The sequence below is a fragment of the Arabidopsis lyrata genome (genome assembly GCF_000004255.2).
Source record: "Arabidopsis lyrata subsp. lyrata unplaced genomic scaffold ARALYscaffold_5, whole genome shotgun sequence".
Lineage (NCBI taxonomy): Eukaryota > Viridiplantae > Streptophyta > Magnoliopsida > Brassicales > Brassicaceae > Arabidopsis > Arabidopsis lyrata.
The window spans coordinates 6764550-6790987 of record NW_003302551.1 but is presented as its reverse complement, the minus strand read 5'-3'; the positions used below and the strand labels follow the sequence as shown (position 1 = coordinate 6790987).

At 33.2% G+C, this 26438-nt stretch overlaps 5 protein-coding genes and 1 pseudogene across 5 annotated transcripts; 3 read left to right on the top strand and 3 right to left on the bottom strand.

Annotated features, from left to right (window-relative positions):
* Positions 1-1792: 1792 nt before the first annotated feature.
* LOC9311614 (COBRA-like protein 2) lies at positions 1793-4173 on the bottom strand. Its single transcript, XM_021026412.1, has 6 exons — positions 3979-4173; positions 3580-3659; positions 3019-3475; positions 2765-2921; positions 2420-2688; positions 1793-2221 (listed from the first exon to the last, which is right to left on the bottom strand). The coding sequence occupies exons 1-6, from the start codon at positions 4049-4051 to the stop codon at positions 1938-1940; spliced, it is 1320 nt and encodes a 439-aa protein (XP_020882071.1). The 5' UTR covers positions 4052-4173; the 3' UTR covers positions 1793-1937.
* Positions 4174-10908: 6735 nt separating this feature from the next.
* Positions 10909-12291, bottom strand: LOC9311613 (protein RALF-like 27). Its single transcript, XM_021026427.1, has one exon. The coding sequence runs from the start codon at positions 11484-11486 to the stop codon at positions 11091-11093; it is 396 nt and encodes a 131-aa protein (XP_020882086.1). The 5' UTR covers positions 11487-12291; the 3' UTR covers positions 10909-11090.
* A 543-nt stretch (positions 12292-12834) lies between these two features.
* LOC9313285 (putative methylesterase 11, chloroplastic) lies at positions 12835-15382 on the bottom strand. Its single transcript, XM_021026599.1, has 4 exons — positions 14763-15382; positions 13864-14100; positions 13634-13777; positions 12835-13550 (listed from the first exon to the last, which is right to left on the bottom strand). The coding sequence occupies exons 1-4, from the start codon at positions 15138-15140 to the stop codon at positions 13140-13142; spliced, it is 1170 nt and encodes a 389-aa protein (XP_020882258.1). The 5' UTR covers positions 15141-15382; the 3' UTR covers positions 12835-13139.
* Positions 15383-21444: 6062 nt separating this feature from the next.
* Positions 21445-23907, top strand: LOC9313284 (uncharacterized FCP1 homology domain-containing protein C1271.03c). The gene is made up of 7 exons (XM_002877170.2): positions 21445-21635; positions 21926-22527; positions 22633-22714; positions 22802-22868; positions 22958-23143; positions 23252-23312; positions 23457-23907. Exons 2-7 carry the CDS (start codon positions 21978-21980, stop codon positions 23648-23650), a joined length of 1140 nt encoding a protein of 379 aa, XP_002877216.1. The 5' UTR covers positions 21445-21635; positions 21926-21977; the 3' UTR covers positions 23651-23907.
* Positions 23908-24635: 728 nt separating this feature from the next.
* On the top strand, positions 24636-25883 carry LOC110228698. Its single transcript, XM_021026750.1, has 6 exons — positions 24636-24736; positions 24949-24996; positions 25160-25219; positions 25306-25377; positions 25487-25534; positions 25677-25883. Exons 3-6 carry the CDS (start codon positions 25202-25204, stop codon positions 25857-25859), a joined length of 321 nt encoding a protein of 106 aa, XP_020882409.1. The 5' UTR covers positions 24636-24736; positions 24949-24996; positions 25160-25201; the 3' UTR covers positions 25860-25883.
* A 507-nt stretch (positions 25884-26390) lies between these two features.
* The window catches only part of LOC110228301, a 4949-nt pseudogene continuing 4901 nt past the window's right edge, over positions 26391-26438 (top strand).

The following is a 26438-nucleotide window of genomic DNA, read 5'->3' as shown; positions in this document are numbered from 1 at the left end:
TCCATTTTCTTAGAACTCATGTCTCAATGCCCGAAAATAACTTTTCATTTGTCAGGTCATCATGCATATAAGAAAAGGATAGTGAAGTAGCAACCTTTAAAGAAGTAAAAAAAAAAAAAAAAGGAGGACAATCGTTCCTTTCCTTTTCTCTCTTTTCTCTCCTCTGTTTTAGATCTAGGGTTTTCTCGAGTCGCAGCCGCCGTAGCTTTATGTTCTTCATCGCCGGTGGCTGGGTCAGGGTTTGAAGCGGTGGTGGGCGCCTTCTTCTCCGGTGATGTGTGGTGTGGTTGGATCCTCTGCTCGATGCAAGTTGGTGGCTCTTCTTCTCGGCTGCTTGGAGGTGCGGTTCCTGCGTTCTGCTGGTCAAGGACGCTGGCGGTTCTGGGACTGTCTCTCTCGGCTCGGTGGCTTCAGAGATGTAGCTCTGGCTTGCGGCGGAAGTTGGGCTTTGGATTGGTGGGTTTCATCACTTTGCGAAGAGATTAACGGTAGATCTTTGGCAGGATCTTAGATGGCTAGATGCGGGTTTCTTTGGCCGGATCTGTGTGGTTTGTGGATAGTTTGAGCCTCTTCCATCTGCCGCCGCCGTGTTTGGCTTTCTCTTCGCCGGATCTGAAGTTCGGTTTGCTCGGGTTGGTTCGAGGGTGCTTGACGGAGGAGGTAAGGGTTAGATTTGTGTTCTCTCTTCTTGCTAGGTAGGGGAGAAGAGAGGAGAGGTCTCGGTTGTGGCAGATCTACCTTTCCGAGAGGAATGTTCCGGTTGTGGCGTGTTTCCGGCGATGGCTTGAGGCAAGAACCGCTAACTCCGGCTGATTGCTTGTCGTCGGATACTCTGTTGCTATGGAGTCGTCCTTGTTAGCGTCGGTCTTCTAGGTTAGATTTCGTGTTTTCCGGTGTACCGTCCGGATCAGATCTTCTTTTTCCGTCAATCTTCGATTTGGGCTTTTCCTATTTTGTATCCGTGTAATTTCGCTGGCCCAAAAGCCAAAGCCCAGTTTGGGATGAATTTAATATATATAAAAAGTAATTTAAAAAAAAAAAAAAAAAAAAAAAAAAAAAAAAAAAAAAAAAAGAAAAGGATAGTAGATGAAAAAGTAGAGATTCGCCGACGGATAACTGAGCATTCTTTTTGAAAATGGACAGTGTAGTAACCATCAAGAAGATAACTAGGTAAGTCACAATACATACATTCAGGGCCGTGCCTATAGGTTAAAAAAAGGCATTTGTTTCAGGCCCCCAAAATATATAAGTTTTTAAAGGCCGCCAAATCAATAAAAATATGTTGTATCAGAGTGGTTTTAGGATCCCTGTATTTTGTGAATAACCATGGTTCGATTCTTTTGAGAGGCTGTAGAAAAACAAAGCTGATAATCAAACCCAAAAAGAAGAAGAGGTAATTGAGATTCCAAAATTCTCTTTCCTCTGTTTCTTTTCATAATTTCATAGATGATTTTTTATTTTTTTTTAAAGTGACGAACTTGTTTTTGTTCTTAATTTTTTTGTTTATACTCACTCTATTTGTTTTCCAACTGTGGATCTTGTTCCAATGCTTCTAAATCTTTGTTTACAAGTTCTATGAGTAAGACAAGATGTTATGTTTGATATATCGTTTCAAAATTATTTTTACATGTATGTTTTTTTGTCATAATATAATTGATTTAAAGAAAAATAATATTGAAAAGGCCCCAAAATTCAACCTCGCCTTAAGCCCCGATAAACCTGGGCACGGCACTGCATACATGTTCCGCTTGTCAATTAACGTATAGGAGGTGTTAAATGAGGATACACAAAATAAGGAAAAAATATCTACAATACTGATCTATATATTTCAGATACAAAGAATGATGTTTCGCATACAATTATTTCCTAATAACACACTGACTTGTAATGTAAACATCACCAAACTGGATCAACAGTGATTTGTAGATTTGATCCCTTTACATAAGAATTAAAACAAAAAAGAAAGTGATGAGAAGTATAACAAATGGCGAGGCTGCATGGTTTGGAGTAGCGTTTGGAAGCCATGGATAAGAGTCTGGAGGTGGCATAACGCAGTTATCACCGTTGAAGTAAATGCGCCTCGGAAACGCCCATCCTTTCTCGAATGTGAACTCCAACGGGTTCTTTTGGAAGAGAAGCTCTGATTGTACATTGCCTACTGGACCAGCTTGGCTCAAAAAATCATTGTAGAACTTGATTCCCCATAGCATGGCCGTATCATCTTCAATATATGATCCAAAACATGAAATTAGTTACCAAAAAAAAGCCTCCATGTCACAATCTAACTACGTTTCAATATATGATCCAAAACATGAAATTAGTTCTCATTCACATTTCTTTCTTATGTTCCTAAACATTTCTTACGAACATGAGAAAGAAACGCGAATGAGAAACGAGAAAGAAGCAGCTAAGGACTTACTTATGTTTGCGTAAGGATTAAGCGGTTTGTAGTTAAAGCTGAAAAGCTGAGTGAGATTGTCGAAGTTGGGATGCTGAACGACTAAGTTCCACTGCGAGTAGTTCATATTGTAGTTAAAGTTTGTGATTGCGACCTTCACTCTCCAGTACTCTTTGTAGTTAGTTTTTACATGCCAATGAACTCGGATGGGACACATATGTTGCGTACATTGCAAGAGCGGTTCAAGGTTGTTCTTCCCCGAAGCTGGTACAACCGAAGCTATTTTCGGGCTGTCACAAGAAATGAATCAGAAAAGAGATACAAAAACAAAACCAAGATGGAGTTTCTTAGAGAATAGGAGCTTACTCAACACATGTACCAGCTTGAGAACTATTTTGACATCCACAAGAACAAGTTGGGCATGGTATTATAGTTTCATTGTAGAAGGCTGAGAGTGAGACACAACAAGTCGGAGTTTTCCGTGCTAGAAACTGCGAATATGTGCAAGTAATGTTCCATGTCACTGCCAAAAGAAAAACAACAAGAGAGGTGGGATTACAAGCAATAAAATACAACTTATAAGTAAACGTTATAGATGCTAACACAAAAGCTAAACTTACGCAAGGCCTGAGTCTTTCTTCGTTCATCCGCAGAAATGAATTTAGTAGGCTTAACGAGTTTTGCAGGCCCGCAAGTGTAACCAGGTCCTGGTGCCTTCAAAGTGATGTTCCTAGGTGCTCTAACCGTAGTATTAGTTGTTCCAGATTGACCAACACTAATCTGAAACGAAGAAATCGCAGTTGCAGGGTCTTGTGCCCACGCGCTAATCACACCGCCTCTACAACAGTTGGATATCTGTTGGTTATAAGGAGTTCCCGGTAACAAATCAACGATGGCCGGGGTTTTCTTGCAGCAATGAGGAATGTTACCCTTAAACTTAGAACAATCTCCTTGTTCTGTTGCTTGCCCACCAACCATACTCCATATCACTTCCTTCTTCAACCAACTCCATCCTAATTGCCACCCAGGCGCCTCAATGTGACGGTATTGTTGGAAATTAAATATTGTTACAACAGCCTGAAGCCAATAATTGGTTAGTGGTAATCACTAAAGAAACATTTGAAACAAGATTTATCATATAACATTGAGATTTTGGTAAGTAAAGTTTAAAAATTTCTTACCAAATAACCATCAGCAGTCCAGCTTATAATATCCCATTTTATAGTAATGTTTCCAGTTGGATCAAGTGCATCATAAGCCTCTGTGTTAGAAGATAATCTCAAATGGGTGAACTCATAACCCAAAAACAAAACCAATCCATAAAGAAACACAAAAATAAGACCTTTTTCTTATCAATTGGTTAAGATAATAGAAAATATTAATACTTTTCTATTTCACAAGGTAATATAAACATTAAAATTTAGAGAAGCCCCAGAGAACCATCATCATCATCAAATTGAGTTAGAGGTTTTCAAATGTCAATTTCAATGGATTTCTCAGAATAAACACAACATGAAAAAGAGACAAAAGTATAAAAGACAAACTTTTATTTTTCTTTCAGACAGAACATTGAAGCAAACCTGTTGTGGTGAAACTGGTCCAAGAACAGAGAAACAGAAGCAAAATGGAGAATCTAGAGAAGAGAATGTTCATATCTCTGATCTCTGATTTCTGATCAACTGTTGTCTTTGATCTCTCCCGCCGGCGGAAACTTCTCGAAGATGTGAGAGAGGAGAGAGGAGAGAGGAGAGAGACAGAACTGGCTTAGTTAACTTTAAGACTTAGGAGCACTTAAAGACAAAAGTTACTCGTTTTAATCAGTGTTTTATTAGTCTACGTTTTATACATTTGTACATAATTAAAACCAAGACAAGAAATGAATTTACTATTTTTAAATACTTTGAAGAAGCAGACGTTACAGTGATTTTGTGAAAAAAAAACAAAAATATATATTAATCTAGCTGTATCGCAAATAAATATTTCAGAATTTATGTTTAGTTTAAATTTGAAGGTAGTGCCGGTCAAGTTACACCTAAAATATTTGATGATATGATAAATTAATAATAGGAAAATCTGCTGATTTAAAGACAACATTCCAAAAGAACTTCAAAATATAAATAAATTAAAATAAAGAAAATATTATCATGTGTGAAGCTGTTGTTTTTGGCTGATTCTAAAATTATAGATAACAAAAAAAAAAACAATTAGAAATATTCTTACACATTGGCTAATTTGAGCCAATCCAATAAAGCTGTTGATAAAAAAAAAAAAAAAAAAAAAAAAAAAAAAAAAAAAAAAAAAACAATTAGAAATCAAACCGAACCAAATCTTAGAATTATTCAAACAATATAGAAAATTTATATTAAATTACTTAATGAATCTAATCTTAATCAAATCCAAAACTATATTAAAAAGCGAACCGTTTAACGAATCTAAAAATCAATTTATTTAGATATATTAAAAATATGTAGTATTAACTATTACTACTTAATCTGAATCGAATCGAACCAAAAATAAATTATATTTCAAAATAAATTTATTTTCTAAAATTTCCAAATCTAGAATTTGAGTATCTCAAACCAAACTGAACCGAATAATCGAATATCTACTTCTATGGAAAACAGTAAAAATTATTTTATCAAATACTGTGAAGATTTTTTATTGGTCAATATTATTTAAAATAATTGTTATTGAATAAGGCTAAATTTCAAGGGATCAAATAAATCCAATAAAATAAAGCGAAAACGAAGACAAGACAAGAGTTACAAGAAAATATTTTTTATTGACTTGAAAAAATGAATAATTCAATTTAGTGGTTTTCATCAACAGCTACTAATCTATTTGCAAAGTACAGTTGTTCCGAGAAAAAGACGGCAACGTTTGTATATTAGCTGGGTCCATCAGAATCTAGAACCTTAATTTTCGTAAGTTTTCATTTGTCTGTCAGGGATAAAAGCGTCACCGCATATCATAATAAAATTGCCTCATCGTCACAAGCCGCGTCACCTTTTGTCAATTTGTTTATTTTCTCTTTTAAACGTGAAAATTTCTCCAAATATTTCATATATGGGCTTCAAATTCATGAATTGGGCCAAATCCGGGCCATATATCTTGTTTTTGTTGAATTTAGTCAATTTACTACAAGTTTACTTAACGGGCTATTTTTTTGCTTTTCGAGTATTAAAAAAAAAATAAGTTTTTTGGTAATTAATTTACCTCTCAAATTTACTCTTGAAATGGTCTTAGAGCAACATTATTGGTGTTATGCTAATATTGGCTCTTACCATTAGTTTAATATTAAATTTTTTAAAGTTTAGAGTTAAGAGATTATTTATTGGTTTTAAATTTTTATGTGTTTTCAATGGTAAGTTCTTAATTTGAGGTTCTTAAAAAAATTATTAATTTTAAAATGAAATTAAATTAACAATTTTAATTTTAGAAAATTTAATAATTATTGTAAATAAAAATCGGTTACAGATCTTTCGGGTAGAGGAGTTCAGGATCCAATAGGGTAAACAAAAAAATCGGTTCGGTTTTTCTTCGGGTCTTTTCGGATTCGGATGGGTTCGAGTATAGATTTTCAAAACCGCTAAATACCCGCTATATAAATTTTCAGGTAAATTGTTGGGTTTTCGGACGGGTTTTGGATAAATACCCGATTTGTTTGGTAAATATTCAAGTTTTCGGTTAAAAATTCAAATTTCGAGTAAAATTTCGAGTTTCGAATAAAACATTCAGGTATATTCGGGTTTGGGTTTGGTGTAACACCCGTCCCGCCACAAAGGATGAGACTGTATGTTATTCATCCGGTCTTGCCAAAACGTTTTTTTCTCTAAAATTCACCAACGAACAAACTTCAACCCGCAACTCATGAAACTTACTAACTTGGAAAAAGGGGGAAAAGGGGTGAGTAAAACAAGTTTACTCAGTGAGGAGATCAACTCTGCCCACTGGACATACAGTAATCACGTTCCAAACATAAACAATAATTATTACTTAGCATAGATTCAGAAGGTCTATCAATCAAACAAACATGCGTTCGTCTTGCTCAAAACAAGATATTTTACTTTCATTTTTTTAGTTTAAGTATCTTTAACTTATGGATACTCGAGCCTCTATAAAATCATGGCTAGTCAAGCCTACTTCTGGAAGACTACGGCCCGTAGTTCGATCCTTCCCCTTATTGCTCGTCAGCGGTTAATGACATGTATATGAACCCGTTGGTCCATTACAGTCCAACCTCCTCGAGTATCCTTCACATACTCTTTAGTTTTCTCTTTTCATATATATATATATATACTTATTCCTTTTTATAATTTAATATACGTTAAAAATAGTGTCAAGTCATGTCACTAATGCATTTCACATATCATGTTACTAACAACCTAACTTTATCATACACACAAATTCACATAAATCACCAAAGACGATTCTCGAGCCTATACTCAGCAACTATGAAAGAGTATATAAAGAAAGAGGTTACTGCATATCCGCAAATATCACCCTCACCTTAGCCTAGCTGAAGATGAAGGACATCTCTTGTCTCCTTTCTCCTTTAGACAAACTTAATATCTTAACTGAAACCACATGATCTTTAGCTCCACTATGGTCCATTAACCAAGACCTTATTGCATGGGTCATGAAAGGTCCTGCAAAGTTTCAGCTCAAACTGAGCTCGTTTAACCAACCAACAACACAAACTCGTCACTTGTAACACTCCGACCGCCCCTACCAGTGGGCCCTACGTCCTCTCTCAGCCCATGGGCCAACCCTTGTCCGACGGCCGGTCCGCTACGTCCAGGAGGCTTTAAAGACTTGTTTACCGACCCTACAAATCACCATATGATCTTTCCCTGTGTTTTGTCCCCACTCACACAGTTCCGACAAAGGTCATCCATCCTGAAACTACTCCAGCCCAAGCACGCTTAACTGTGGAGTTCTCTCAGGACATTTGACCGAAAAGATAAGTGCACTTTGGTGACATAGGTGGCCAAATAAATTCTTTTAAACCTCTCCGTATGCACCACCATATTCCTGAAATCGGGATGTTACAATTCACCCCCACTAATAGATCGCAACGTTCTCGTTGCGCACCAAGACCGTAACCCCCGACGGTGTAAGCCCTCTTGACTCCACACTCGACTGAGTTCGGCTCTGATACCACTTGTAACGTCCCGACCGCCCCTACCATTGGGCCCTACGTTCTCTCTCGGCCCATGGGCCCACCCCTGTCCGACGGCCGGTCCGCTACGTCCGGGAGGCTTTAAAGACTTGTTTACCGACCCTACAAATCACCATATGATCTTTCCCTGTGTTTTGTCCTCACTCACACAGTTCCGACAATCACTTCCTGGAAGGTCACCCATCCTGAAACTACTCCACCCCAAGCACGCTTAACTGTGGAGTTCTCTCAGGAAAGTTGACCGAAAAGATAAGTACACTTTGGTGACATAGGTGGCCAAATAAATTCTTATAAACCTCTCCGCATGCACCACCATATTCCTGAAATCGGAGAGTTACATTCGAGTTCGAGTTTTCGGGTATATGAGTTTAGGACTCAATAGGGTAAATCTAAATTTTCGGTTTCGAATTTGGGTCGAATTTTGCGGGTTCTCAAAAAGAAGAATATAGAGAAATACTAAAAATTAACGATAAGAACTGGTTATTTGGCTATTATATAATAGCTGGTTCTCAAGATTTAAAATAATTATTCATTTAATTTTTATAAAAATTAATGCTAAGAACTTCTTAAAAAAAACCAATGGAAATGGTCTTAGTCTTTTAGATAATGAGAAAATAAGTTTCAGTTAACCTAACTTATTGGAAACTTTCTTTCTCATTAGTTAAAATCATTTTAAGAGTTTTTCCAGATTTGGCAGTGTACTTTCTCCATATATAATATATATACTAGATCATGACCCGCACGTACGTGCGGAGTTTCATATTTTAAATTTTTTTAACAAATTTTAATTTAATATAGATTACTTTTTTATTTTTGTGATATATATTTTAGTGTATTAGATCATGATCTACACGGACGTGCAAAGCTATTTTTTTAGAAATTGTTATATAGATTTTAAAAATAGAAAATATTTTGTTGTGTTAGTGACCTTTGTAATAGTATAGATATTATAAAATTAGAGTAATGAACGAAATTCAGTTGCGTTAGTACATAGTTACATTTTAAGATCCAGACATATACGTACTTGCAAAATTATATTTAAAATAAAATTAAGATATAATTTAGTTGCAAAAGTTAAGTGATGTTACCATTTTATTTTCTAAACTATATATAATTAAAATATTTCTAACATTTTGATTACATGTGTTAAATATGAATGGATTCGGTTTTAGTTTGAGTTATTTCATGTATATTAGTTAGGCGTAACTATTTTGGAACGGGAAACCTATCTCGTCCTGTATCTGTCATATATTTTTGGTCTCATAACCAGTCTCGTATACGTGAAATAAAAATATTACGGTCCTGTATTCGTAATAAATAGAATATGTGTAACTGAAAACGTACGTACAGAGTTATGTGTGTAAACAAATTTATTTTATATAGTGCTCATAATCCGAACTCATACCAATTTGGTATTTAGTTTGATTTTTAGTTTATGTTCCCCTCTCATCCCGTCTAGTAATTCATATTCTCATTTTATTCCATTAAAATCTTGTTCCAAATTCTTGTTTGCTTACCTTTAAATACCATATAATATATAATGTGAGTTTTGCGGATTAATATGTATGCTGTTAATGTTTATTAATGTATATTTTAACAAATTTATTAATGTTTCTTTCCTTAGCTAAATTTTGCATATTCTTCTTTTCATTGTTTAATCATCATTAATTCAATTTTTGGACTAAAAATTAAAATTTGAGATACATCTATAAAAGGAATATGCTATTGCTGCATAAATACAAAATATATAATTAGTTTACATTATTTCGAAAATTGTGTGCAGTATATTATGGATTTATTCAAGGAAGATTCGGTTGGAAAGTAAAAAATAAAACACAAAATGTTTCAAAATTAATATGTACAATTTATATAGGGGCTTTTGCAAAAATGCCACTTTTTCAATGCCACTTTTCAAAAATACTCCTTTTTAAAAACCTTATAAAAAATGTTCTTAAAAATATAAGATTTACCCAAATATGTATGTAATATTATTAAAACATACACAAACTACATTTCTATGTATCTAAAATCTTATAAATACTTTATAAATACCTTATAAATGCATTTTAAATACCTTTAAAAACCTTTAAAATATCTTGTAAAACCTTTGAAAAACTTTAAAAATTCTTTAAAATAACTTGTAAAACCTTTAAAAACACCTTATAAAACCATATAAATACTTGGATCGAGTCTTCAAGTAGTAGTTACAATCTATAAGTACCTTATAAACCTAATAAAACTTTATAAAAATTTCAGATTTTAAAAGGGGCATTTTTGAAAATGGACATCTAAAAAGGGCACACCAAAAGAGGTATTTTTAACAATTTCCCTATTAGATATTTCCGAAACTTGCTCTAAACGAAGATCATAATGATAATTACTTTAAATTTATTATTATTTGAGTTTATTTCATAGTTAATATAAATATTTGTTAATATCTAATATCGTTTTTTACAAATTGTGAATAAAATTTCGTTTTATATTTCAAAATTTGTGAAAATTTGTGAAAATATTTGTATTTGAGTTTTTTACGAAATTTAAAATTCAAACTTAAAATCTTTCATTGATAAAATGTTTTAAACGATAGTGTTTTTAATTTTGAACTAAAATAATATTACTTTTTTTATATATAGAATAGTGTAATGGTATTGGTTTAGATAAAATCTTAGTTGGATATCAAATCTTACTTTTTCGATTCTCATTGGTTAACAATTTTTTAGAAATTAATTACAAATTTTCGTCTATAATTAATAAGAGAGAGAATGTGAATATAATTCTTTGGAAACTAATAATTACTTAAAAGAATTTTACTATTTTAATTTAAATATATTAATTTTGTGATTACTATTGTAGCCTTAATGAATTTATTTAAAAACACTAAAAAACAATGGCATCTTATGTAATATTTTACCCTTCATAAGGTTATTTAATATCTAATGATTCTCAATTAATTGTATATATATATATATATATATATATATATATATATATATATATTATATATGCGTCAAAACAATTTTGCAAAACAATAGACGCATAAAATGATCTCAAGTAAACAAAGTAATAGTACTGTAGGTTCGAATATTTATCCATATTAGGCCTTGTTTATATGCATATATAAGTAATCTCATTTCCTTTAATTTTATTGTTTTTTGTTTCATGTATATGTATTTTTAATTTTCATTTGCAAAGTTTTCTTTTTAGTTATGTACGAATTTGTATTTTAATAGCTATTGTCAATCTCGCAATTAATGGATATCCGGTTGCATTTGCATAACATGTTTTAAACTCTTAAATAGATTGAAAAGTTCTTATACACATATATATATAGAAACGTTCTATGCATTGAACTTGATCAACACTTTTTTTCCAACCGACCAACTTTCTTATTGTTGCTTTAATTTCTTTTACATTTTAATAAAAAAATTCCTTTACATATAAATAAAACACACATTATTAAGAAGAAACAGTTTACATAGAAAAAATACAATTGTAAAAACAAAGAAACAACTAGGCGGCACGTTTGCATCTTTGGTAGTAAGTACAAGTTGAACCTTTTGGATTAACAGTTCCTATGCAATTACCGGCAATTCTTCCATCACAAGTCGGCTGCTTCTGCAAAGTTTTGTAGCTTAAATACCTTTTTTGTTGAAGAATCCGCCGCACCAACGCCTCAACTCCTTCATCATCATCCTCAACCGCCGCGGTTATGCATTCTCCAACGGTGTCTCCAGGAGAACATCCATCATATCTCAACTCACTAGTAACGTTCTCTGCAAATGCGGTTGCTGAAGCCGCCGTGAGGAGAAAGAGAAGAGAGACGGTGAAGAAGAAGGAGACAGAGAAAAATGATTTGGCCATGTCTAAAGGTAAGACTTTGGAGATGTGTATTGAGAGGAAGAACATAACAATAACCCTCTCATCATATATCTTTATGCAACATTGTTTATTAGATTTATGAATTATTGTCTTGTTGGTCTAATAATTGCAGTTGGGAATTGACTTCAAATATTATATAGTAGCGGTGAGTATGTTTTGATACCCTTGTAAAAATTGGATCCTATTTTCTTAGTTATGAATTAGTAAAAACAAAACTATGAAGTTTTCTTTTTCAATTTGTTTGTATAACCTGCGACCATTCTATCTTTTAATGATTTCGTTTTTTACTTTGATGAGTTACAAAGTCTAGATTTTCTTGTTAACTAATTGGTAGTAGTAGCTAGTCTAGTGGTAAAAGACTTGAAAGTATGGTATCAATTCCCTTACCCTTATGTTTGATTTTCATTAGATCTCTTTTATTAACATTTGTATGTTGAAATGGTGCTACACTTTGGCCTTTAGGTCTATTATCAAATCTGGTGAGTGGCTATACACACCCATGAGTATTGTCGAGGTCTTTAGCTCAACTTAAATTCGGTTTCTTTAGTGGGACTAAACCAAGAGAAAATGAATTCAGTTGTGTTTTTAAAATGGAAAGTATTGGTTTTGCCTTGAATAATCTAGCTCAAAACAAGTCTTTGGACCTTTAGAAAGCTTCTTGTATAGCTGCAATTTTTGGGTTCGGTGGTGCAAATTGATGAGATACATAGAAAAAAAGTTTCTTTAATTGATATGATAAGAGATCTTCAAGTTTCACAGCTTCTATTTGTTATCATCAAGCTCCGTTTAGTTTGGCAAGCTCTTTACTAACAATTTGAATCCGTTACTTTTAAGCTCATGGTTCTGGATCGAGTCATTAAACCTCCAAACACTAAAACTCATGAGATCAATTTATTATGTTTATTATTTCTTTGATTTCACCATTTTTTTTCTTATAGTCAAGAAATATGATTGCAGTTACTCTAAAAAAATTTTGGTTTTTGATTTTTTTGAAGCTCAATGATATATTAGGTAGCATTAGCATATCGTTTTATTTTACGTTTAGCTTTTTAAAATAAGTTTACCTCATTTAGAAATGATTCCTTTTGTATTGTTTTCATGAATAAAGAAAGATATACAAATTAACATATATAGTGGCCTCTACATATATTATCACTTTGGTTGTGATATATCTTAGGCCCATTGCTTTCACTTTGGATTGGAGTTGCAATTTGCATTGACTTTCAAAAATGTAAAGTGTGAAAGTAATGTTTAATTTGTTGAAATTTTTTCTTATTATCCTTTTGCATATGCAAGCCAAAATTTTATCCTAAACACCTTCACACACATACACAAGGAGTTATGTCGATAAGAGCAACTGAATAAAGAAAGCAAATCAGTGAAACTTTCTTGATGAATTGGAAGATCCATTCTTCAGGATCTTGATGATCATCTGGTTACAATAAAACAAATTTTAATTTCATGTCCCATAGCAAGTATATTGATTTTTCTATAAACATTTTATTTCTGGTAAAAACAGAACAAGAAGAAGAAAGACAGAAAATAATCATGATAAAAACCAACAAAAGATACAGAAACAAAATCACAAAATGAAACAAAAAAAAAAACTAAAAAGGAAGAGAGATCTCATGAAGCCACTTTAGAACACCAGTTAGTGAATAATGGTGAAGCTACTTAGGGTTAAGTAGAGCTGATTCTGGCAATCTCGAGCAGAAGTTTATGCAAAGCTTGTGGCTTAGAAAAGAAAGGAGCATGATCAGCGCCTTTTAACCGGTAAACTTTTTCAGGTGGACTACTATTAATCATGTTTTCTTGGACAGTCATTGGAATAGCATTGTCTTCTAGCGTCTCTATGTAGTACCGTCTAACTGATCCGTAGTTAGCATCTGAGAGAGAGAGTTTCTCAAGAACCGGCGCAAATGGGATTGACCTCATTGAAACAGAGGCCAATGCAATGTCCTTTGAAGGGCTTTGATTGAACAAAAGGTCTCTGAGAAGAGATTTATCTAAGTCAATGGCGGTTGGAGGGTTTTCATTACCATTTGTGTAGATAAATATCTGAGCTTTTCTCATTAAATCGTTCTGACCGGCCTGCAAAGTGTGTCGTAAACAGAATTAGTCTCTGGCGCGGCACAAAGCTTGAAACATGGGAAAAGATAAGTGAGAAAGAAAACCTTCAAGGAGAACATATCGAGTGTACTTTGACCATTAGTCAACATCGCTGCAGCGAGAAAAACCGCTTTCGAAATCTTTGAAGGAAACATTTCCATAGCATAAGATATACAAGCTCCACCAAAATCATGACCAACCAAGATCACCTGCAATTTTACACACAAGGAAAGAGTTCCAGTTTTCGGAAAGTAGAGGGAAAAGAGTAGAAGTCGAAGGCAAATAGAAACAGAACCTTCTCTCCTATGGGAAGCTTTTCAAGAATATCGGTAAGTGGCTTCACATACTGAGACAAACTAGCAATGCCATTTATATTAATCGAGTTAATACCGCAACCAGCTAAGTCTATAGCAGTAACTTTAAAACCATCTTCCTCAAGAAGTGCAATGGTTTTATACCAACACCAAGCACCAAAACCCCCTCCATGGATGAGAACAAAATGGTTTGTCTCCAAGTCATCTACCTTCACACCCTATTCCAAGACCAATAAAAAGAATTTAACTTCCACATAAAGAATGAAACATTTCCTATTTGCAGGACGGTGAGGTTTATTTGTTTGGCTGTCAGGGGAAACACAAATTGAACCATCTATACAAGATTAAGGTGAACAAATTGTCAAAAACACTATACATGGACAGCTCTACACGAAAGATAGGCCCGCAAATCGAACACACATTAGAGCGTTCGACAGTAATTTTGACTATATTTCCCACATTAAGACATTCTAGCCCACAAAATGATCGATTCGATTCGCCCCACAAGAAAAACAACAACACATGAAGATAGTGTTTCAAGCTTGAATTTTGATTAAGATAATACTCTCAACCTCGACATCGAAATCGTCTACCTCTATGTAACAATATAATCTCATTGTCACCACATTCACACCATTGACAATAATCAATGAAACAAAAATAAAGTCAGGAAGTTTCAAGACTCAACATCTAAAATCAGTTGAGCCAACAAGAATTAAAGAAACTATACTATAAAAGACTCACATAGCTTTGTAACCACTAAAATAAGTTGAGCAACCAAGAATTCAAGATTCTTCATTTAATGCCAAGAAAGAAAACTAATCAATACACATCATTATTGAAGTCAAAGCAATGTAAGAATCAAGAAGAAGAAAAGAACCTGATTAAGAAACTGATGAGGTTGTAACAGAGGATCCGTAGAAGACCTTGACCTCGAACTTGAGCTTCGAGGCAACTGATTCTTCTTCGAACAAGAACCTTGATAACGTTGCGAAGCCGACCGATCAAACGGCAACGATCCACCGCCGTTTTGCTGTCGGAACAAAACAGCAGCAGCAGCAAGAGCATGTTCTTGAATCACAGCATCTTCAAACTTGTTGTCTCTTCTAGAAGAAGATGATCTGACCCGGTTGTTCCAACGGTTACTATTAAGACCCGACCCGGAAGAAGAAACTCCAATGGAAGATTGTCTTTTTGTGATGGGTTTTCGTTTTTTCACGGGTTTTGGCGGAGTAAACAAAGAACAGAGATTTCCCATTGCTTGAACATGAAGAAGAGTGTGAAAAAGATTGTGAGTTTTCGAGAGAGAGAATGACAAAAGGTTTGAGCTTTATGGAGTTTTAGAGAGAGAGTGACGTGGGATTCAGGTGAAAGTGGTGGAGAGAAAGTGGAATGAAGAAGCTGGCAACTTTTTAATGACTTTTCTCGGAGAGTCTATTAACCGTGAGGCTAAAGAGGGACCATTGTTAAAAAGGAAAGTGACCTATAAACGTATAAATTTATGGGTAATATTAGAGAATAGCCGAATAAAACACTCAAATTATGAAAATAGCAGAGAAAAAGTTTTTGTTGCAAAATAGCCATGGATCCACGTTGTCGAATGATGTGAAATACCAAAACTATCCTTTGTTTGTTGCGAGATCAACGATATGCGAGACAGTTTCGTGAGATTTTTCAAAATAGCATGTACCATTTAAATTTCGTATGTTATATTTGACTAAAAGACATGATATTTCAAAAAACATAGTGAATTTTTAAGAAAAAACATTGTTACGTAGTGTTTTTTTAAGAAAAAACATTGTTATGTAAAAATTAATCTAAATAGAATTTTTTTTAAAAAGAATTCACATGCAATCTTAATAAGAATCGTGTATTACTAAAAAATAATCATTTTTTTTAGTAATTCGAAAATCGTGTATTACTAAAAAATAATCGTCTTTAATTGAGCCGTTACGATTAAACGGCGTCGTTTAGTCGTTAGAGGAAACATTATCGTTTTCAATTAATGGGTCTATCAACAGAATATTAACTTCGTTAAAGGGATCTGTTAACTAACTTAACATTATGTCTAATATTACCAGATCAATAAAAATTTATTGTTTAGTTGGAAGGTCAACATAAGTTTGATATTTATTTCGTTTGGTTGGGAGTTGAAAATTTAAATCATGTTTTCAATAACAAGTTGGGGATTTTGATAACATTTTCCCAATAACAAAATGACATAAGAGGAATACGTAGTTCCGTTTATTAAATTTTATTTTACATTACTTAGTTTTTACTTTTTAGTAACCACCACAAACGCTTAATATGATTTTTAGTTTTGTACACGTGGTAGATCTTTAATTTGTTTTATAGATTCAAATATTATCATATTTCAAAATAGGGGTCAAATAAAATTTAAGTTTAAAATTTTAATTCTATATTACAATCTTATAATAAAATTTACACATAGTTAAAAATTAGATAATTTGGTGTTATTTACGTTCTCAAATTAAATAGTGTCCGTTTTTGGTTTTACATATGCTAAAAGAAAATTTTATATTTATCTACTTTTTTTTCTTTAAAATTTAATACTGCCAGATACAACATGAGTCAAGTAGTAACAAGATGGAGTATTCATAAGTTTTAAATCCGTAATTAATATGAATTTCAACTCTGAATAGAATTTTCTTGGTCTCTTGGTTGAATTTACATTTTAACACCGAATAAATTCTATCAATTTACAAGTGGAATTTTAAGTTATTAAACCCAATTACTAATGTAAAGATGTTAATATCCTACCCAAAATAAAATGTAAAGATGTTAATAAAGAGAGAGATAAAAAGTTGAAATCACTGATCTCAAGTGAAAAACTAGTTAATCGTTGTTTTACTTTTCGGTAAAAACCAATTGATAATTACTATCCAAATTTCTACATAAATTAAGTCTGAAACTTCATCTACTTACTATTTTATTTTTGAACTCTTATATACGTGTTTGAAAATGGTAAATTTAACCAAAAGTAATGGAAAACATATAACTATCACTACAAATGTTTTTAATTGCGAGTGTAACTTTCTCGTGGCTATCCACTTACGAGAAAGCACTCTTGCACATTGAGTTTCATTCATCAAGGAAACATAAAAAAAAGACTAATAAATCACACTTTTATTCAAAATATGATCATCACAAGATCAAAATTTTGTTTGGACCACCACTATATAATACTCTCTCCGTTTCGTTTTAGTTGTCGTTTAAGGTTTTTTCACACAAATTAAGAAAAGCATTTAATTTTCTATTTTACCCTTTATTAATATATTTTATAAAAAAAATCATTGGCCAAAACATTAAAACAGTAGGGATAAAACTGGAATTTTCACCAAACATTTGCATTGAAAACCTAAAACGACAATTATTATGAAACAAAATTTAAATCCTAAAACGATAACTAAACTGAAACGGAGGGAGTATATCAAAGTAGTTTTGAGTTAGGAGAATCAGATCCCGAGGCATATAAGTAATAATATATCAAGATATGTAGATGCTAAGCTATCATCATCACATAGCATGTGAATTCTCTCGCAATGCAATATGTATGCAATGATAGGATAAGTATAAAGTGTTTAAAAAGTTAGTGGAAAATGTTGACCAGTGTTACTTTTGTCTATCCACGAGGAAAATTAACTTATTAATTTTTGTACGATTAAGTCTTTGTCTTAAGATTTATTAGAGCATCATTATAATTAGTTTCTTAGAGATAAATCTTAGTAATATTTAAATAATTTATTTGTAAAAGTGATTGTTAAGAGATAGTATTTTTGAGTTAAGATTTTTGTGTGATTAATGGTAGATTTTTAATATGTGGTTCTTAGAAAAAAAAATATTAATATAAAAATAAAATTTATAATTATAGAAAATTTAATAATTGTTGCAAATTAAAAAAATTAAAACATACATGAGATACAATTTATAACATAAATCACAAATATTTTAAACTTAATTTCTTCTATATTTTGTCCATATATGCTCGACCAAAACATTCTTCAATTGTTGATGCATACCTCGATCACGAACTCGAGCTCTATTATCGAAGAAATTAGAAGGCGTATCTGTAAAATATGTGAAATCCACCCAATCAAAACGTGACACGTGGCACCTCTTAGGTATTAAAGTGATTTAAATTAAATAGTTAATACCTTAATAAGCTAAGGAACGTTCCTTAGCTAAGGAGGAATTAACCTAGTTGAACCTCGAGATGCATGATAGTTCTACATTACATAAAATGAGTTATCGATTTCCACGTCATCGATATACGAAAGGGCTATATTGCAGGTAACTTTTGAGATTGTGGTTTGACCTGCACTTATTTGAAATGGAGGTTTGTCTTGCAAAAAAAATTACATGGAGAGTTTTTTTAACAAAAACTCCTTATGTTTTCAAACGGAATTATCGAGTGCCACGTCATCGCTACACGGGAGGGCAGTATTGCGGGTGACTTTTGAGATTGTGGAGTTGACTTGCAAAATTCGGATTTGGAGGGTAAATTTGCAAACAAAATTGACTTAGAGTGTTGTTTTGCAGAAAACCCTTAATAACTTGAAGAGAAGAATTTAAACACTATATAGTAGACAAGCAACAAAAAGCCATCAAGGACAAGGCCACACAAAAGGATCTTCTAATTCCATTCAAAGTCTGTAAATCATCGTAAGGGAAATTGGTTGAAAATTAATATATCATGAAATCACCCTAATCTTGAAACATATCTGATTCCAATTGATGCCTAAAAGGAGTATCGTTCAAATACAAGTTAGAAAATAAATAAAACTCTAAACATTCAAAAAAGACATGGTTTTCACCTTCTGTCTCATAGAAGAGAATTCTGCGTAGCTCGCAGCAATTACGTTTTTGAACATCTGAGGAGGTATTCCTTCTTGTCTGTATTATCGATTTTTGAGTTTCTTATAATTTAATATTAGTATTTTAATATTAAAAAAAACTAGATCTGGGCAAAAAACCCGGACCCGAAAACCCAAACCGAAACCGATCCGAAAAAATCGGTTCGGGGCGGGTACGGATATTAGCTATTTACTCTATTGGGTCTTGTATCATCGTACCCGTGGGTATAGGGTAAAATCCGATCCGAACCCGATACCCGAACGGGTACCCGATTACCCGAAATTACATATACTTATACATATAAAATTTTATATATATCTAATATTCGAGTTAAATAAGTTTATATCCAAATATGCTAGAGTAATTACCAAAAACTAAATGCACTTATATTTAAATACATAAGACTAAATATATTTATACACGAGATATTTGTAAGTTTTTCAGATTTTTGGACAAAATTCCGATTATTCGGATAAAATTTCGATTAAAAGTCGGATATTCGGGTAAAAATTTCGGGTATTTGTGTAAAATTTCTGGTATTAGAGTAAAATTTCGGTTATTTGGGTATAATCGGGTATAATATACCCGAACCCGATGGGTATCCAAACTTTTCGGGTATTTAGCGGTTCTGAAATTCTAAACCCGAACCGACCCGAACCCGATTGGATCCGAACCGAAACCGAACCGATATTTTAGATTTACCCTATTGGGTCCTAAACTCCTCTACCCGAAGGATCCGTACCCGATCGAGTTTTACCCGAACCCGACCCGCGTACCCGAATGCCCAGCCCTAAAACAAACAGGCCACTAAAAGACAGAAAAAGGAAAGAAGAGAAATTTTTAGTATAATAGCTTTAGAACATCTCCAACGGTGAGAAACTATAGAAGTTTCTCAAATATAATAATTTAATGCTTTTGTAATAAATAAATTATTTATTTAAATTTTTATTAATTAAAATTTTTTTTAACCAATCAAATGATGTTAGATGTTAGACACAGTTTCTCAAATGAGAAATGTTTCTCATTCTCTCTTTTACTTTTTTTTTTTTTTTTTTAAATTCTTTAGACATCCTTTGAAAAACCTCCGTTGGAGGTGCTCTAAATACCTTAAATCAAGTACATCTCTTGTTCTCTCTTCTTTTTCTATTTCTTTTTAATATTTTAATCTTAAAAATGTTGTAAGAAACCTGCGTTGCGGATAGTCTTAGCATCTCATCCGTTAGAATAAATTAAAATATACTACCAAATAAGTTATTATTTAAACGTAAAAATGAATGCAATAAAAAAATTCTAGACGAACACATGTCGAGAGAGAAAACTTGTATCGAAGTAAATCACATTCATATAAATATCATTGCAAAATATTATATAAAAATTCAACCATGTATTTTTGGATACCTTTACTTATAGACCGAAAAATCGAGAGATCGAATAATCAAAAACAAAACCGGATTGAACACCTTAATCTAAAACATAAATTTTCTATTTTATTCAATAATTTTTAGATATTTAAAGGCTTAGTTCATATAAATTCCAATTATTTTTGAATAAACAAAAATATTCCTATTAATTATTTGATACATAATGTATGTTCAATTCAATTAAGCTAAACCAAACAAACTAATCAATTTACTTTCTCTTTTTTTAAAATTTTATGTGCCTTCTCTCTAAGCTTTCTTCGTTAAGATCTCCGGCTTTGGGCGGCTTTCACAGCGTCGGAATCGGCTTTTTGTCTTGCTTTTGTCTCCAGCTTATTTTCGTTTTGTCCGGCTTCAGTTTGTTTTAGTTTTAGATCTGAATTTAGAGAGCTTTCGTTTTTACTATTGTCTCTTCTTCTCCCAAGCGTCAAAAGTTTCCATGGCTCTAACCGTGTCGACCCGTAGCCATCCTTGGTTCTTGCAGTGGGTGGTGAATCGGTTTTGGGCGGCCTAATTTTAAGTCTCCTCCACTCGAACTAACTCTCAGATCTGGACGAGATCTGATCAGTTCTTGGCTCCTCTTACTGGATCTATGTCGCTTTGCTCGATTATTCCGGCCCAGGCTTCCATATACGGTGTTGTCAAGCCTCTAGTGAGGTTTCACCGTTTTGCCGACTTAAGGATGCTCAAAATTTTAAATTTTGAAGTCTTTATATTATCAGGTGAGGAAAGAAGACCAGAAGATAGCTTCAGGTGAAGAAAGAAGACTAGAAGATAGCTTCCGATCTCGGATTCAATTGGCAAAAAGAAGAAATCTGAAACAATTTGTGGATTTGTTTGTTTAGCTCCTTTGTTCAGATTGTATAATTAGTTTTTATCTTTTATCGTTGTGCCCTTTGTGGGTCTATGACCGTGCCCTTTTTGGGTCTAATGTTTTCCTGTGTGTGGGGCTTTGGTTCCGGAAGGTTTCGTATCTTGCCGGCTTTGTGTCCGAAAAGTGTCATCTCGAGCTTTGCCGGCTTTGTGTCCAGAAAGTGTCTTCTTGAGCTTTGCCGGCTTTGTATCCGGAAAGTGTCATCTCGAACTTTGCCGGCGTGTGTAATTTCTGGTTTCAGTTCTAATAAAACTTCCATGTTCTAGTGAAAAATAAAAAATGTATGTTCAATTGACATTATAATTCATTAGCATTGCTCATTAAATTAAATTAACTAAACCCAGCTCCGAAGATCCGACCCGACCTGAAATTTACATCACGAGATCTAAAGATCCCACAAAGTCACGTCTAAAGCCACTTTGTCTCTCTGCAAAAAATCCTTGGGAACACCAAACGACATCAAAAACCTGTCGTTTCATATGCTCTCAGATCCTTAAATTCTCTCCCACTCCAAATTCTCTGGGAAAAGGTCAACTTTTGAGTTCTCTCTGTCTCCGACTTTTGTTCTTCCTCTCCAAATTCATCGGTAAGTTTTTTTACTGTAATTGTTCCTTTTTGATCGGAGAATTTGTACGGAATTAACTCAACCAAATCCAGATCGATCAATTGTGTAATGATACAGACATTCATGTACGAAAATTGTTATTGCAAAGTCTTAGATTATTAATCATTAAAGGTGAATTGTGGTTTTAACATTGCATTATCTTCAATTAATCAAGTTGTTTAATGTTTAAATCAAAAGGTTTATTTATTTTTATGAATTCTGAATAAGTTTACTCTGTTCTTGATTTTCTTCTCTTTGAATTTGTTACACAGTTTTAGGTTGAAGTAATTTAGTGATGCAAATTCTGAGTTTTTGGGGTTTAGTATGAGAGCAATTGAACATTCTGTTGAAGAGGAACCTCTGATTAAGAAAGCTAGAGTGATTGATAAGGTAGAGAATTGTTACGAGCTTCCAATGTTGTCGCTAAACGAAACAGCGGTTGATGGGAATGAACAAGTTTCTTTGTTAGATGTTGAAGAGAAGACTGAGACTCCTGTTGCATCAGGCGATGGAAGCCGCAAGAATGGCGAAGTTGAATCGAATGAGAGAAAGATAGAAGAAGTTTCCGTATTGAGTTTGGCAGATCGAAAAGATGTTGTTTCGGGTGGTGAAACTATAGGAAAGCTTCCAGTTTTAGAGGTGGAAAAGAATAAAGAAGCTTCTGTTATATCGGGTGGTACAAGAAGTGATGAAGTTCCCGTGGTAGTGAACAACGATTCTTGTGTTGCTTTGAGTGGAATCAGAGGCGAGAGCGGATCAAATTCATCGGTCTTAAAGAAAAAACTTCTTGTACTTGATCTTAATGGGTTGCTTGCTGATATAGTTACTCCTCTAAAAGATGTTCCAGCGGACATTAATATTGGAAGAAGAGCAAGTGAGTTTCATTATCTTTTTGTTCATTGTTACTTACTTGTGAGTCCACATTAATACTTTAGTTGATAGTTTTACTTATTAGTCTGCATTTTTTTTTTTGTGACAGTTTTTAAGAGACCTTATTGTGATGAGTTTTTGAAGTTCTGTTTTGACAAATTTGAAGTTGGTATCTGGTCATCGAGAAAACAGTAAGACGTTACTCATATTTATAAGATCATATAATTGTTACTTCCATATCTGTGTGTATAATCGATATGACTTTTATTTGCTTGCAGGAATAATGTTGTAAGAATCACTGAGTTCTTGCTTGGTGATTTGAAGAATAAACTTTTGTTTTGCTGGGTAAGTTGGTTCTTGCCATGCACTCTCCTGTTTTTGAAACGAGTAAATATTGAATTTTCATCGATTTTTCGGGGATTTAATTTTTACAGGACATGTCTTATTGTGCTACAACGACTGTTGGTTCCCTTGAAAATAGGCATAAATATGTGGTGTTCAAGGATCTAAACCGGCTCTGGGAGAAACATGACCCAAGACTTCCTTGGAAAATGGGTGATTACAACGAAACCAACACGGTTTTGCTTGATGATTCTCCTTACAAGGCTTTGCTTAACCCGGTAAGCTATTTTGTGATGTCCTCACATCTTCTTCGAGTCATTTATACATCGATTCTTTTGCCTTATCGATGTTTTTAACGTTTTGAATAAACCATCTGAATGTCACAGCCATATACAGCAATATTCCCTCATTCATACAACCATCAGAACAAAACTGACACATCCTTAGGTAAACATCTGATTCAGCTATAAGTTTGGTTTCTAGTTTGCGGTTTTGTTAACGGTTAAGTGAATAGGAAGCATCACCATTTTTGTTCTGTGTCTTGAAAATCTTCTGCCCTATTTATACTTATGCTGCTTCAATGGAATTCAGGTAATGGTGGTGATCTGAGACTTCATCTAGAGAAGTTGGTAGAAGCTGAAAACGTTCAAGATTTCATCAAGAACAACCCTTTCGGGCAAGAAGCTATTACGGTTGCAAGTGAATCTTGGGAGTATTACAGAGAGGCCATTCGTATGCTACACATATCTTTTCAGACATACAGATTAAGAAACTTCATACGGTAGAAAACAGAGGACTGGTGCAAGATATTTTGGGAAAAAAAAAAGAAAGATTAACTCAATCTGATTGTTGGTGCTATGTTCTTATGTTGTTGTTACAGATGTGTTGGTGTTTTATTTTAGAAGTTGTTTAAAACAAAAGTAGTTGCTTTTTTTGGTTTATTTTTCTTTTGTGTAGTTGCACTTAGATCTGGTTTTGGAATTCTTTCTGTTTGGTATTTTTGAAATGGTGCTATATAATTTATAACCTATTTTGGTGGCCACTATCTCTACAATAATTATTTGAGAAGTAGAAACGCACCATATTGAAAGTTAGGGCATTGGAGGCCTGTGGTTAAAAGTTAGAATGATTTGTCCTAAACACCCTTAATGAATTGTTCTTCTCGAAATTTCTCCTTCTTCGTAATTAGGGGTATATAAGTCTAATCGTGTGTTGATCTCTATTATAATGTCCTAAACACCCTTAATTCGAAAATTTTTGTTCTTAGTTGTTAAGGGTATATAAGTCTAATCGTGTTTTGTGATGATTAGTCTTAATCACCCTTAATTTTTTTTATTTTATAGTATGATCGCTGGGGATATGGAGGTCATAATATCTCGACTTTAATGATTATGGAATCTTAGCTTAAATTTATTTGTTAATTTTTTGGATAATTCTATAATTTAGCAGTTAAAATTCGTTTTTGTTAGTTTTCTGATTTTGTTTCTAATTAAAAAGTAAAATTTCTTAAGATAATGATTGGTGTTTGCCCTAATCTTAAAGCTATATATATTGTTGATCGGCCAGAGGATTAGGTATTATTTTTCTGTGGCCATTAGATAGTTTTCACCGTTATGGTTTTTTTATATAGCTACTACGATTCTGATGAATCGAGTTGTTTGTCATGCAAATATTGTTTTTATGGACCTTTAAAGGTCGTGTGCATATTGTTTGTGTTGTTTGTTTTATTTTTTTGCATTATTCGATGATTTATTGTTTTGCTAATTTGTTGTTTTTGGTGTGTGTTTCAGTTTTGTATAACGTGGGAGGTTCCATCGACAAAGCTTTCTGACGAAGGTGGTGTTGACGAGCAAAGAGCGAGGTTTGGGGAGGTACTTCTATAGTTTTAATTTGTATATTTTTATATTTATTTACCCATATACATTTATGTGTTTCTTCCTGTTATCGTATATACTTTTATATGCGATTTTATTGCGTTTTATTTTTTAGTATTGATTTATAATTAAATTGTCAAATAGTTTTGAGTTTATGTACAAGGTTTGACATCTTATTGTTTGATTTTCATCTTACCGTGATTTTGAAGGTACTCGATGAACTCATATCTCGGTTTGTGTCGGTTTATTGGAAACAGGTATTTCTCTTATTTGTATCTAATATGTTGGTTATTGTGGATCGGTTTTAGTTTGATATTAATTTTCTAACTTTTAAATGATGATTTGGCTTTTGTTTTTTGTATATATATTTCGCGATAATCAAATGTTACGGGTTATTCTTATTTCGTACCGTTGGCTTAGGTAACCGCTGGTGTTTCCTTCTCCCGAAGATGCACGAATGATATGTTTTATTTTAATAAGGTATTTTGTCGAATCTTGTGTATTTATTATGTAACGTAATAATCGTTTTATGTTTAATTTATATATTTGTTTCTCTGATGTTTTAGACCACACGGGATTGGCGTAGAAGAGTTGTTGCTCCGTCGTGTTTTACGGATCGCGTGGGCTTTTGTAAGCATGTATGTTTGTTCTCTTATTGTCTTATGTGTCATGACTTGTATATATAGACATCAGAATATCTTACCATTCTATAAGGTATGATTTTAATTGTTTTGTTTGTTTGTAAAGGTTTTGAGTTGGCTGAAGTATTCATTGCGACCGAATATTTTGAAAGAGGTATGTTGTGTGTAGTTTACGTATTTGTTAGATCCTATGTCCTATTATTATAGATGTCTTCGTGTTTTCTAAATTATTTGTTTGTTTTCTATTGTCTACTTATTTTTGGGGTTTTTTTTTTTTTTTTTTTTTTTTGATGTAGAGGACTGAGATTGGAAGCAAAGCTAGGAGTTACAGCAGTATCTATTTGTTGTTTAGTTATATTGCTAAGGGTAGTGATGTATCTGTTGATAGATACGGATCATATCCTTTGGTGTTTGGTATTGATCAAACCGTACCAAATTTTGGATCGGGGCCTATATTTGAAGACTCTGATGATGAGTAATTATTTTATTTGAATTTGTTGCTATTTATTTGGCTTCTATATATTTTATTTAGTTAATGATTAATATTCTGTTTTAAAAATTTATGTCGATCTAACTCATTATATCATATTAGCGATGGTTCTAATTATTCTTATTGGCGTTATCTATCTTAATATGGTGTGAGTTTGTTTTGTGTATAATCTAGAGATTCACATAGTTATTAATATTATTTTGTTGCTGTTCTTATGTTTTAAATAGTTATTAGGAAAAAGATATTTTTTAAATTTAAAAATTTGTGGCTATGACTGCTTATTTCAATTTCCACCGTGTATGTGCACTGTAAACAATTGTTTCATTTATTTCGAGATTTTCTATCTCTCTCTGATTCCTAATAGAAAACTGAAGGGTCTTGGGCGGTGCTTTCGTTCAAAGATGTCCGAGCAAATCTACCTTTCTAATCTTTCTCGAGGTAGGACGCTTAAGTACGTTCGGGTGAAGATTCTGAGTCTTTGGAGGGTTCGCATCTACTGGATTTAGGTGTAAAACTAGAAATGCTTCTTGCCGACGAGCAGGTGCGTGTGTCTCAGCCCGACCATGCG

What these genes read in the sequence shown, in the direction of transcription:
- LOC9311614 (XM_021026412.1), bottom strand. Translation starts at nt 4,051, where the DNA reads ATGAACATTCTCTTCTCTAGATTCTCCATTTTGCTTCTGTTTCTCTGT. An exon ending in CAAGCTGGTACATGTGTTGA is followed by an intron (nt 2,689 to 2,764) that starts GTAAGCTCCTAT and finishes TTCTTGTGACAG; the next exon opens with CCCGAAAATAGCTTCGGTTG. An exon ending in TAATCCTTACGCAAACATAA is followed by an intron (nt 2,222 to 2,419) that starts GTAAGTCCTTAG and finishes CATATATTGAAG; the next exon opens with ATGATACGGCCATGCTATGG.
- LOC9311613 (XM_021026427.1), bottom strand. Translation starts at nt 11,486, where the DNA reads ATGTTCTTCCTCTCAATACACATCTCCAAAGTCTTACCTTTAGACATG.
- LOC9313285 (XM_021026599.1), bottom strand. Translation starts at nt 15,140, where the DNA reads ATGGGAAATCTCTGTTCTTTGTTTACTCCGCCAAAACCCGTGAAAAAA. An exon ending in CTCATCAGTTTCTTAATCAG is followed by an intron (nt 14,101 to 14,762) that starts GTTCTTTTCTTC and finishes GTCTTGGAATAG; the next exon opens with GGTGTGAAGGTAGATGACTT. An exon ending in AGCTTCCCATAGGAGAGAAG is followed by an intron (nt 13,778 to 13,863) that starts GTTCTGTTTCTA and finishes GTAAAATTGCAG; the next exon opens with GTGATCTTGGTTGGTCATGA.
- LOC9313284 (XM_002877170.2), top strand. Translation starts at nt 21,978, where the DNA reads ATGAGAGCAATTGAACATTCTGTTGAAGAGGAACCTCTGATTAAGAAA. An exon ending in TAATATTGGAAGAAGAGCAA is followed by an intron (nt 22,528 to 22,632) that starts GTGAGTTTCATT and finishes TTTTTGTGACAG; the next exon opens with TTTTTAAGAGACCTTATTGT. An exon ending in ACAAGGCTTTGCTTAACCCG is followed by an intron (nt 23,144 to 23,251) that starts GTAAGCTATTTT and finishes TGAATGTCACAG; the next exon opens with CCATATACAGCAATATTCCC.
- LOC110228698 (XM_021026750.1), top strand. An exon ending in GCGTGGGCTTTTGTAAGCAT is followed by an intron (nt 25,378 to 25,486) that starts GTATGTTTGTTC and finishes TTGTTTGTAAAG; the next exon opens with GTTTTGAGTTGGCTGAAGTA. An exon ending in GACCGAATATTTTGAAAGAG is followed by an intron (nt 25,535 to 25,676) that starts GTATGTTGTGTG and finishes TTTTTGATGTAG; the next exon opens with AGGACTGAGATTGGAAGCAA.